The 13,595-nt window shown below is 39.3% G+C and overlaps 1 protein-coding gene across 1 annotated transcript in view; it reads right to left on the bottom strand.

Annotated features, from left to right (window-relative positions):
- Positions 1–13,595, bottom strand: part of CAMK4 (calcium/calmodulin dependent protein kinase IV) — a 224,016-nt gene that overhangs the window by 20,128 nt on the left and 190,293 nt on the right. The window contains exons 6-7 of the mRNA XM_007451190.1: positions 10,137–10,227; positions 8,008–8,082 (exon numbers count right to left, since the gene is read on the bottom strand). Of these exons, the coding sequence (XP_007451252.1) occupies positions 8,008–8,082; positions 10,137–10,227 (166 nt within the window). The remainder of the gene's footprint in view (positions 1–8,007; positions 8,083–10,136; positions 10,228–13,595) is intronic.

The raw sequence follows: 13,595 nt of genomic DNA, 5'->3' as shown, positions 1-13,595 counted from the left end.
CTTTCCCTAGATATCCATGTTGCTTGCTCTCTCCCTTACCTCTTTCAAGTCTTTGCTCTTATGTTCCCTTCTCAGGTGAAGCCTTCACTGATCACACCTGTTTAAATATTAACTCAGGCTCCCAGCACTTCCTATCCCCTTTCCCAACTCTATATTCTTCCGTAGAAATTATACCCTCTTTTTATATAATTTACACATTTACTTTGTTCATTATTTGTCTTCTCCCACTAAAATGTACCTTTCTTAAAGAAATTTTTTCACTGTTATATCGCTGCTATATCACCTAGAACAGTGCCTGGTGCATAACAGGAGTTTAATAAATATTTACTAAACGAGAAAAGAATAAAGTTCCACAGAATACCCTTTGTTTAGGTCAGTATCAGACCAATACAAAGGCCCCAAGAGACTCATTTTCCTCTAAGTTTAAAATTTCCAAGACAGCTTAAAACAAGCCTGCACTCAACCTGCAGAGTCCCTGTCCTTTACAAGATCAAGAACAGGATGAGCTACAACCTTTCCTCATCACTCCTGTGTCTATCCCCAGTCCCACTTTTCCATTTACCTGGCACTTGTTCATTTGGATCAGGCACGGCTAGCACGCCGGGGACAATCCTATGATGGCTTGGGGACTTAGCATATCTCAGGGAAAACGAAGGGCTGTGCTCAGGAAGGGGAGATGGACCTGGGACCAATCTGCTTATCGTTCTTTGCTTTCTTCCTCGAGCCTTCCCTACTCCCTTCCTATTGTCAACAAGCCCCATGGGAACCCTAGTGTACACACACCAGCCTGTCAAGGGGAAACTTACACACAGTGCAGATGACATTTTACTATATGTTTATTTCTTCTAGTTTTTTTTTTTTTTTAAAGTTCATTGCAAAAAGGAACGTATCACTGTGGGTTTTTAATTAGCTCTCAGGCGAGATAATCCCCTACTTGATTAGATTATCAATGTAATTGGGTACTCATTATTTCACCTTAACTATTTGGTGTTCTAGAAAAGAATGAAAACATGAAACTATTCTGAAAGCTTGTATTTTAGACTATTAAATTTACTTCTTTTATCTCATTTAAATTTTCCAATATTTTTCATGGTAGTGTGTGTGCATGTAGATAGAAATCTCTTCTGACTGTAGACTGTTGAAAATTGTAATTTTCGTAGAGTGAATGTAATAGGTTATTTCTTTAGAACATAGCATGTGGTAACAAGGAAGGATTATCCCTATAATAATGAGACCTGGCAAATGCCAAGAGGAAATAAATTCTTAATAGCTTCTAGACCCTGAAAATAGAATTTGGATAAACAGACAAGTAGGAGTGTAAAATATGAACACATATAGTTTCATTAACTCAGCCTATAAATAAATTAGATACTTGGTATTAGACAGAAACATTCTTTTATCTAACAACTTCCACACTGGTTTCTTTTTTACTCTAACAGCTTGTATTTCTTTTCTGTGATGGGCACGGGTAGGTCTGAACACCCACAGAATTCAAGCCTCAAATATCTGAACCAGTTAAGATATTTTGGAAGTAATATTGCATAGTTACATTGTAGCACATTTATCAGGAGCCATGGCCCAATGGATTTTTTTTTCTTGAGACCTGTTTCTTTTCCCAACAGCAAGATTTTGAGAACTTCTTCAATGTTGACCCCCTCATGGACTATGTTAGAGCACTAGTCATTGATTCCATTTATCTGGATAACAAATTTTAGTTTTCTGGCCTGGAGTTTAGTTTTGCCAGGCAGATTTCCCAGGAAATAATGAGTATTTGCTTAAACACACAGCATCCATGATAGTTTTTCTTTTGAGATTCACTTATAGGAGAACTCTCTGTTATTAATAGCCTGGGGCAAAGGTTCTATAAGTGAGACTGATTAGGTAACTTTCCTTTTTTAATTTCCTGACAAATGACAGATGGTATAACATAAATACCCACTCTCTCCAAAGATGTAATTGAAAAAACACTTCTATTCAAAAAACTAGACGCAGCGTACATAAGGATAATTGACCGAGGATGTAATCGTCTTTACATCAAGCAAGGAAACAAGGTCAGCCTTTCCCTCTCTGTCACTGTTCCAAGTTAAACGTAAAGTCTCTGTGTAAAGTAATGCTTTCCATAGCACGACAGTGATCCTTGCCAGTTTTGCTCTTGTGTTTAGTTTCCAGATCATTCTATAAATGAACAGTTTCCGCCTCACCTAAATATTCTCAGAAGGCTACATGGCAAACTGATGACAGTACTTATATGTGGTGAAGGGAGAAAGGGCTAGAATTGAGGTTGATTCTCAAAGAGGGCTTCAGCCTTGTCTATAAATGGTCTAATTGTTTATAAGACAGATGAATATAAATATTACTATATTATATTAAAAAAAATTCAAAACCCTGCATCTTTCCTCCGCTCTAGGTCACCTACTTCCTGTGCCCTGGTGTTACTAGGACTTCTGTTTGTCCCTAACTCAGCTTTTTCAATGCTTTCAGTGTATCCCTAAAATCCTGCCCCCTCCTTTGCTCCCACTTGGAGGTAATATTCTAGTGTATTTCCTTTGGACCAAGAGTATGTATGAATATATGGCTCTTTATATATATTATTTTTTTTTAAGTTTATTTATTTATTTTTAGGTTGTGCTGGGTCTTTGGTGCTGCGCACGGGCTTTCTCTAGTGGCATTGTTGCAGTACGTGGGCTTCTCACTGCGGTGGCTTCTCTTGCTTTGGAGCACAGGCTCTAGGTGCACGGGCTTCAGTAGTTGTGGCATGCGGGCTCAGTAGTTGTGGTGCACGGGTTTAGTTGCTCCATGGCACATGGGATCTTCCTGGACCAGGGCTTGAAACTGTGTCCCCTGCACTGGCAGGCAGATTCCTAACCACTGCACCAACAGGGAAGTCCTCCCTCTTTATATATATTATGAACTTTATTTTTTAAATTAAATACATTGAACTTTCTTGTTTTTGATTTCTAAGCCTGCCTCAGCCTATATAATAGTAATTCCACACGTACGTTTAGCACTTCAGAGTCCACAAGCACTTATATTTTCTCTCTCAATCTCCACCCCTGCCCCAGCTTCCTTGCTGCTTTCTCCTCCTTTTTGTATAATATAGCAAATTACTACTTCCTGATGAGTCTCTACCTATAGCAGAGTGGAAGGATTATCTTGATCTTGTTCAACCACTCAATTCCCTTTTTCCCCATTACACAGCCTCAAGGGTGATATGGATATCTGCAGGGGAAAAAAATAGCAAATGGAAAATAAGCCTCCATTATGAGATGGCATTATCTGTAAGATGGGCCTGTCTTATAAGATGGCAAAGACAAGCGTCTGAAATAGTATTTTTACAATATTTTTTTTTTTTGCGGTACGCGAGCCTCTCACTGTTGTGGCCTCTCCCGTTGCGGAGCACAGGCTCCGGACGTGCAGGCTCAGCGGCCATGGCTCATGGGCCCAGCCGCTCTGCGGCATGTGGGATCTTCCCGGACTGGGGCACGAACCCGTGTCCCCTGCATCGGCAGGTGGACTCTCAACCACTGTGCCACCAGGGAAGCCCTACAATAACTTTATATTAAAAAAATAAACGATTGGATTTAGGAGTAGGTTGAATACATTATTCACTGAGAAGCTGTTTATGGAGTGACCGGAAAGAGCATTTACAATAGCTTTCTAATTTGTCTTCTTTTGATCTCTTTTCTCTCTCAAATCCATCTGTCATTATCAAGGTATTTATAAAATACAGGTTTGATTTAAAAATATAATTGCCCTGATTAAGAACCTTTGCTGCTTGGGCTTCCCTGGTGGCACAGTGGTTGAGAGTCTGCCTGCCGATGCAGGGGACACGGGTTCGTGCCCCGGTCCGGGAAGATCTCACATGCCGCGGAGCGGCTGGGCCTGTGAGCCATGGCCGCTGAGCCTGCGCGCCCGGAGCCTGTGCTACGCAACGGGAGAGGCCACAGCAGTGAGAAGCCCGCGTACCGCAAAAAAAAAAAAAAAGAACCTTTGCTGGATCACTATTATCTACCAAAGCAAGTCTGAATTCCTTAGCCTAATGTACAGATTCTTTTAAAATTTGGTCCATCCTACTTTTCCAAGTCCATCTGTATTCTCTGTACCAAAGACTCTATGTTCCAGTCATGCAAAGCGACAAAGTAACAGTCCCTGAACTTTTCAAATGCTACCACTCCTCTGACTTTTCTCTTCCTGTGCTTGCTGACAAACAATGCCTTGTGGCCACCTCTTCACTTGTTGAACTCCTACTAATCCTTTAGTACCCCTCCTCTGTAAAGGCCCATCTAAGAAGGATTAATTGTTCCCTCCCCTCTGCATGCTTGAGCCTTTGGCTCAGATAAATATATAACTTATTACAACAAATTCTGATTTATGTGTACAGGTCTTTCTTCTTTTGTAGCCTATGAAATCCTTAAAGGGCAAGATCATACTGTGTTCACTCTTATAATCTCAGTGACTAACGTGGAGTCTATTAGACATTCAATGTTCATTTTATCAGCGAATGAATCATTCATTCATAAAATGGCCATTCTGTACTGTTGCAAGAAAGATTTGCTCTTATCACTATTATTATTATTATTAATTAATTTATTTATATTTCGGCTGCACGTGGGATCTTCTTTGCAGCATGCAGGCTTCTCTCTAGTTGCGGCATGCAGGTTTTCTCTCTGTAGTTATGGTGCGTGGGCTCCAGAGTGCATAGGCTCTGTAGTTTGTGGTACGCAGGCTCACTTGTTGAGGTACATGGGCTCAGTAGCTGTGGCGCGCGGGCTTAGTTGCCCCTTGGCATGTGGGATCTTACTTCCCCAACCAGGGATCAAACCCGCATCCCCTGCATTGGAAGGCGGATTCTTTACCACTGGACCATTGGGGAAGTCCCTCTTATCACTATTATTAAAGCCACTAAAAGGACTGCTATCTCTTAGTCACGGCAGGGACCCTGAGAGATCACTAGGGTAAGTTCTCCCTGATCCTTCAATTTCAGGGCTGCTCAAGTCTCAGAGAATTTCTCCAACCTACCTACCTCCCTGGAATACTTATTGTTCAGTATTAGATAATGATTACTAAATTGTCCACCAGCTTTATTCTTGTGGGAAATCCTTAATTTGTTGCCTCATTCTTTTCTCAATCCTCTTTCAATGCTTCTGTCAATTGGTCAGCAATTAGTGGTCACAAACAGGCAACCCCATTTGGCATATAGTACTAAATTCAAGGTTCTTATTTTTTTCCATATTGTTGGCAATCTGGAGGCAGGAAAGAAATTCAGGATGAGGACAAATAAGGACATATGAATTAGAGAAAGGAAAAGTGCACACGGCATCATTAGAAGGGAAGGGTGATAGGCTGTCCGCTAACAGTTCTAAGGAAAATGAAAAAGACCATGCCTATAGGGAACATACTGCAATGGTTTCCACATGAAAAAAATATTTATTTACTTATTAATTTATTTGGCTGCATCAGGTCTTAGTGGCGGCACGCGGGTTTCTTTTTAGTTGTGGCGCTTGGGCTCTAGAGCATGCGGGCTTAGTCGCCCTGCAGCTTGTGGGATCTTAGTTCCCAGACCAGGGATCGAACACATGTCCCCTGCATTGGAAGGCGGATTCTTAACCACTGGACTACGAGGGAAGTCCTCACATTTTTTTCTGAGAATGAAAATCTTACTCATAAGCCTGTGGTAGAGATAGTGACTCGTCTAATGCAATATTCATTCTTTGTAACAGAACCCTGAATTCATTTGGGACAGCAGCACGTGCAGCCAAGGGACATATTGCCAGTTTCCCTGGCAGTGTGGAGGCTATAACTAAGTACTGGGTAATAAGATATAAGTGGAAGTGACATGTGGGGCTTCAGCAAGCCTGTTTAACAGTGAAAATGTGCACTCTTTTTTAGATTTTTTTCCTTCTGGTTGTGTAGAATGCAGATATAATGACTGATTTGAAGCAGCCATTTTGGACTGTGAGGAAACATACTCAGGAATGGTAGAGTAAGACAGGAAAAGTCTGAATCCCTGACACTGAGATCCACCACACCTGCAGAGCCATAGCTGTGGAACCCATCAGGATTGCCTATCTCTAGACCTCTAGCATCAGAAAAATTAACTTCTGTCTTGTTTAAGCCATAGTTATTTTAAGTTTTCTGAATTTACTCCTAATTGATAAATTACTCCTGTCCTCAAGGATCTTAAGATCCAGAAGAAGAATATTTGGCACAATGTAAAGATTTAACAGAAAGATAGGTACACAATTCTGTGTACTTACTGGATTTATGAACAATTTAGCTGCAAGAAAGTAATCTAAAATATTATTATTTTAGACCAGGGAAACTAACTAGTTAAAATCAAAATTATAAAATGTTTATGTGAACATGGAAACATGGAGACTGGTGTGGAAGAATGAATGAGGCTGTTAATATTGAATACACGTTTGGATTTTCACTTCTTACAATGACCAAGTAATACTTTTGAGGCTTCAAAAATTAAAATAGAGAACATTTTAAACTAAAAGCAATAAATGATAAATATTTCTATGAGGGAAAACTATATTGATTTATTTATGTTGCTTTTTTGAATAGGGAATTCTATAAATCTGTTTTTTTAGGACCTTGTATACCAGGATTCTCATCCCTGATCCACTAATAACTAGATGTGGAATCTTGGGGAAGTCATACTCTTTTGACCTTAGTAAAATGAAAATGTTAGTAAATGAATATTAAAGTTTCTTTCAGCACTAAAATTCTGTGAATTTGATCATACATTTGCTTCAGTGACTATCTTACTGCACCTCTCCAGTCTGATTTCTATGAATTCAAAAGTTGTTACAATGAGTTAGTAATGTAGTTCTTATGTGCCTATTTCTGAGGTGGGGTGACTAACAAATATAAATGCCATAGAAGAATAAGACAGATAACTCCAAATACCACTCTTCTCCTGTGTCTCCATAAAGGCCTTTCCATATGCATAACCTGGTATTTCCTAAGGTGCGATACTTTTTTGGTTTCATGTCTGCTCCCCTATAGATTGTGAACCCCTGGGGATGGGGGTGGAGGCAAGAAATGCATCTTCCTGGTGCCAGGCACTGGCCTGAAATACAGCAGGTGATTTTGCTGAAGAGATGAGCGAGTGAAGGAAGATTTGTATAAAAAAGACGATGATTCTAAGAGAAAATGATAACAAATCTTATGACTGGTAACTTGAAGTCTTGTCTCTTTTCTTTATAATCCAAATTTTAATTAATTTGTGACATATTCATTAGTCACAAAAACTTTACAAATTCTTGATAATTTTTGCAAGCTTTATTGGCTTTTAGGTTGTTGCCAGATTAACATAGCTGTCAAGGAAAGAAGGGCGAGCTTCATGCTGGCTTGGATCAAATGCTATTGTTCTGTCTCTGGATTATGAACTGTACTCAGGGTACCTTCAGCCCATCCTGGGAGACTGGGCAAGAGGATGGGAGGACTGTCCCACAGCTCATCTCTGGGGGACTCTGGCGGTGAAACCCCACATAAAGCCATTGTCCTAGTGAGGCTAGGCCAGTGCCATCCATGAGAACTACGGGCTACCCCTCTCTCACTGTAGTCTTATACACCATCGGAATTAATGATATATGCTCTACTCACACACCTTCCTGAGTAAAAGAAAATAAGTAAAGTAACAAAGGGCTCATGGCTTTAATGCCAACCACAATGCTGTTTCCCTGCCCTTTTCCCCGGTGACTGTCTTTCTATTCCTGAGTGGGTCCAAGAGTAGCTACTACCTAAAAGCAGGTACAGAACACCCAGTCCTTCCTTCTGAGGGCCCCTCTCCCCCACTGCTGTCTTAACAGGGGTGCCCTAAAATCAACATCATTGAACCCCTCATGCAGAACAACAGGTGGTCTGAGTGTCATTTATATATGCCTTCCTCATGGAGACTTACATCAAATTGTGTTTCAAATAGAGATATTAGGAGTTAAAAAAAAAATCAGATCACTGAATACAATAAAAGTAAAATATCGGTATTAAAGAACATACCGCAGTACCCTGGGGTTCCACATACTGTCTTCATGAGCACTTGATGTTCCACGATTTTAGAGAGTCCAAAATCAGCTGAGACAAGAAAAAAATTTAATGAAGCGAGTCTTTTCTCAGCTTTTATATGATGACAGATTACTTTTTTGTTATTCAAAGTAAAACTTATTTATTTGTATTTGACATTGGGGTGGATAGAGATAGGGGCCAGTCACCTGGGAGAGTAAACTAAAAAAACTAAATAATAATTCATGCCTTGCTTTAAATTGGAAAAAAAATACCCCATGACTCCCAAATACATGTTATGCTCTTCTCTATAATTACTAGCTTTTAGTAAATAAGCTATTTCTTCTTGAAATAATAGTTGTGACACATATATATTTTGTCTAATATTAATTCTGAGATTTGAAACTAACTCTAAAAGACAGTATAAAATTATTGATATAATTCAGAACTTTTAATCCACTGGAAGAAATCAAAATAAAAAATTAGGCTTTTGTAAATGTCAGTAAAATGAACAGAAATATCAAAGGTTTATTCTGCTTCAAAATAAATAATTTTGTTCTCTAGTATATTTGACGGATAAGAATTTACTCTTGTATGAGGAACATATAACTTTGTGCAAAAATTCTCATTTATTTCTCAGAATGGTACCTAGATAAAACATTAATAAAAGTTGCTACCATTATGGTCTATTTGCTGGGCTACATCCTTCTAACCCAGGAAACATAAGGAAACAGTTCAAGGCCATTCTTCAAGAGAGGCAGGTACAGAATTGATGCCATTTTAGACTTCAAAGATAAACCCACATTTCCATGGAGGTGCTGATCCTTATCAGAAAAAGCAGCAGGAAGTCCTTCAGAAAGAAAGGCTCTCCTGTCTAAATTAGTATCTATCCATCCATTTAAAGAAATTTCTTGAAGGATAAAATCTTTGAAAGTGATGTTAAAGGAAATGGAAGCCTCCCTGCTGCCCACTGCCTTTCAGGAGTGATTATGAGAACAAGCTGGCTGCCCAGCACGACTTCAGTATTTTTTCTTTAGGTTCTTGCATTCATAAAGCACATTATGTTGTCTGAGCTCTTCCATGATATGTACAACTTAATTTTCAAAAGTGTTAACATTTATAAATGCAGTGAACTCATCAGATTAGCATTATAAAGGACAGCGCCAAAAAAGCAATACCCTTTAGAGGATTTAATAGAGATTCTACTAAGGAGATTTCACCTAAAATAAATTTTGTAATTATTTTTGCAAACAAAGATTTGCTCTGTAAGGGACATGGAAAGTAAAATTTAATCTACGTTTTTCTAAAATGATGATTTAATGATCTCTTTGGGTAGATCAGAACTTCCCAAATCATCTTTGTAGTTCTTCAGAGTGCTTACTGGGGGAAAAAAACCAAACCAAGGTTTCCAGAGTCAAATAAAGTTTGGAAAAAGCCTCACAGACACTAATTTAGATGTCACTCTACACATTAGCATTTTTAACTTTCTCAGAAGTCCTGCAGAAATAAAAATCTTGTTTAACTGTAAGTTGGCGTTTCTTAACTTACTTGACCAAACTTAGTACCTCCACAAACCATTCCCCCCACCAAAGGGAAGGGGGAATGGTTCACTCAACTGAGGACCAGTGTTCTGTGGAGTGTACTTTGGGAAATACAGATCTCAATTTATCTCTGTTCATATAAACAAATGATTCAGAGCCCAAATTCACTGATATGTACTAAGCATTTTGTGTCAAAGTTCTTCATTACCTAAAATTAAGCTCCAACTAACTTGTGCAATAAGAAGCTCCAACTAACTTGTGCAATAAAATCACATGTAATCTGTGATTTTCTACTATATAAACTTATCTACAAAATACAAGGTCACCTCCTGAAGTCCCTGTCATTTCCGAGAGCTGTGATTCCTTTGTGTGTCCAGCAATGAAGCACCACCTTCTATGCACTAATTCAGGTAAATATTCCAGGAAAGAGCACAGACTTCCAAAATAATGCATTATTCCTTTACAGACACCAATATTTGAGGAAATTGAATGGAGGCAAAACTGGACAGAGCAATATTTACAAATTCCGTGGAATAAATTTCTTCTGCTTTGGGAAAAGGGATCATAAGACATCAGGAAACATACCAATTTTGAGTGGTGCATCTGGGGCTGGAGTTGCATAGAGAAGATTCTCTGGTTTGAGATCACGATGGACAATCCCATTTTCATGTAGGTACTAAACAGGGAAAATAAGTAACATTCATATAATTATAGTTATGGTTCCCACATTTAATCTTTCCAGAATTATAATAATTTTTACTAAGTTATGTGATTCAACAACACACATACTATGATTTAAAAATAAACACCATAAGGGAAAATATGTTTTAAACTATATGTCATTTGAGAATAGCTTACACATAATGTCCTAAAAGTGAAATGCAATTTAAATTGTATAGAACCAACTGCCAGAAATAAAATATTTACTTCTCAGAGAATATTGGTTGCAGTTCTCATATGCATATTACCATATCAGCTCAAATTGGCTAATTATTATTATTATTTTTTTTTGCGTACATGGGCCTCTCACTGTTGTGGCCTCTCCCGTTGTGGAGCACAGGCTCCAGATGCACAGGCTCAGCGGCCATGGCTCACGGACCCAGCCGCTCCACGGCACGTGGGATCTTCCCAGACTGGGGCACGAACCCGTGTCCCCTGCATCGGCAGGCGGACTCTCAACCACTGCGCCACCAGGGAAGCCCTTGGCTAATTATTATTATAATAAAGTCAAGGTGCTCTGTGTTGAAATTTGTCTGATTTATTATCTGAAAAGCATAATTGTATGTGTCATCTTAGAAGTTCACAACCATAGCAAAGATTTCTTAATTGTCATTTAACAGACATTTAGATGTAATTATTATAGAGAACTACCCTTAATATGAAAAATATTGTTTAATGACAATGAATGCTCTTATAGACCCTTCTGAGGATTAGTATATCCAGCTATCAGTATAGAGTATTATACTTGAGATTATCTTAAAAATTACCTCTAACAACTCCGTTCATTTTATTACATTTTAAATTATTTTGTAAATCATGTGTAATTAAACATGTAACATACTCTCATTGTGGATGTTAAAAGTTCTACCTGACCCTGCTTCTCTTCCAGGGGAAGCCTCAGGTCCTCTCCAAAAGCAATCATTCATCAGTTTGAAATGGTCTGAACTTTTTTCTATGCATTTACAAATATGAGTATATGTATACAAAGAAATATCCCTGATTTTTCCATTTTCTTACATCAATGTATCATTAATAAAAGTTTTTACACTGCTTTTTTTTCACTTAACATGTCTTTGAAATCTTTCCCACATGTCACCACAGCTTATTTTATTTAATCCTTGCATCCATTTTTTGTTTGATGTCCATCACTTTTTATTTTGCTATTCCCATTTTGATGGACATTCAATTTTTTAAAAATTACAAATAATGCATTAATAAACCATCAGTACTTGGATATTTGAGTATTTTTGCTGGTGTTTCTCTAGGACAGATACCTGGAAGCAGGTCTGGTGGGGTTAAAAGGTATATAGACTTTTAATTTTAATATATACTGCAAAATCACTTTCCTAAAAGACTCCATCAGTATTTACTCACATAAACATTGTAAGTGTATATGTTTTCCTAATATCTTTACAAAATTTATATTTTTAACTTTTGCTGAGCTGGAGTATAAAAATTATACCTTAAGTTTTGTTTAATTCGTCTTTCTCTGTTTACTGGTATAGTCTAGCTTCTTTTCATACCTTTACTGGTTTTCCTTTTCATAAAATGCCCATTCAAATCCTTTGCCTATCTTTCTGTTGGGTTAAGAGAAAAAGTTGCCAGGGTGCTGTAGTTTTTCTCCTTTCCAATCTCATAGGGGAAGGGAGGAAGTCCTTCTTTCTTTCTACTCAAGCCAAGTAAGAGGGGATAAACAGCTTCAAGGTCACTTGACATGTGTCACTTAGTGATTTGGGGAAATAGGGACTGATTGGGACTGGCTCACTCATGAAAAACTGGAAAATGGTTGGAGCAGGTGATTGAGGAGAGAGGGTCTCAGTGAGATTCAGCTGCCCTCAAATAATAGCTGGACAAAGAAGCACATTCCTCATGGGCCCAGTGTGGACTGTGCAGAAGGGAATCAGATACTAGTCTCCCAGAAGAGGTCCCTTTGCTGGAGTGTTTCCTGCTGGGATGATACCACCTCATCTCAGCATCACAGAAAGCAGAACATGAGGGAGGTGAGAGTAGGCAGCTGAAGGGCCACTCAGATCACCTGAAGTGAGAGAACTGTCCTGCAATGAGTCTCTGTAGAGCTATCAATGGTGTCCCATAGAGAAAGAACAACAGGCATTTGTAACCTGCCACACCCAGAGATCACTGGTGCCAGCCCAGAACTGTGCCCATCTGGTAAGACCAAGTCTTAACCCTCCATCTCCTAACCCACTCACTCTTCATCATTGCCTTCACATCCCAACCCTGGAAGGACCACAATCAGCATCTAGCTTGTTGAAAAAGAGCAAGAAAAAAAGAAGAAACTAACAAGAATTCCTACCCCCTATGTTTATAAATTACAGATCCCAAGGTGGGGAAGGGAAGAAGTTTAAAACTGGATGAGTCTTAAATTTTGGTCTTGTCATGAAAAGATGCTCAACATTGCTAATTATTAGAGAAATGCAAATCAAAACTACAATGAGGGCTTCCCTAGTGGCGCAGTGGTTGAGAGTCCACCTGCCGATGCAGGGGACACGGGTTTGTGCCCCGGTCCGGGAAGATCCCACATGCCACGGAGTGGCTGGGCCCGTGAGCTATGGCTGCTGAGCCTGCGCATCTGGAGCCTGTGCTCCGCAACGGGAGAGGCCACAACAGTGAGAGGCCCGCGTACTGAAAAAAAAAAAAAACTACAATGAGGTGCCACCTCACACCAGTCAGAATGGCCATCATTAAAAAGTCTACAAATAACAAATGCTGGAGAGAGTGTGGAGAGAAGGGAACCCTCCTACACTGTTGGTGGGAATGTTAAGTTGGTACAGCCTCTATGGAAAACAGTATGAAGATTCCTCAAAAAACTAAAAATAGAATTACCATATGATCCACAATCTATTCCTGGGCATATATCTGGACAAAACTATAATTCAAAAAGATACGTTACCCCTATGTTCATAGCAGTACTATTCACAATAGCCAAGGCATGGAAACAGCCTAAAGGTCCATTGACAGAGGAATGGATAAAGAAGATGTGGTACATATATACAATGGAATACTACTCAGCCATAAAAAAGAACGAAATAATGCCATTTGCAGCAACATGGATGCAACTAGAGATTATCATACTAAGTGAAGTAATTCAGAAAGAGAAATACGAATACCATATGATATCACTTATATGTAGAATCTAAAATATGACACATGGGCTTCCCTGGTGGTGCAGTGGTTGAGAGTCCACCTGCCGATGCAGGCGACACGGGTTTGTGCCCCGGTCCGGGAAGATCCCACATGCCGTGGAGCGGCTGGGCCCGTGAACCATGGCCACTGAGCCTGCGCGTCTGGAGCCTGTGCTCCGCA

Source organism: Lipotes vexillifer, unplaced genomic scaffold, assembly GCF_000442215.2.
Source record: "Lipotes vexillifer unplaced genomic scaffold, Lipotes_vexillifer_v1.1 scaffold91, whole genome shotgun sequence".
Lineage (NCBI taxonomy): Eukaryota > Metazoa > Chordata > Mammalia > Artiodactyla > Lipotidae > Lipotes > Lipotes vexillifer.
Note: the sequence above shows the minus strand (reverse complement) of the source record. Positions and strands in the feature narration are given on the sequence as shown.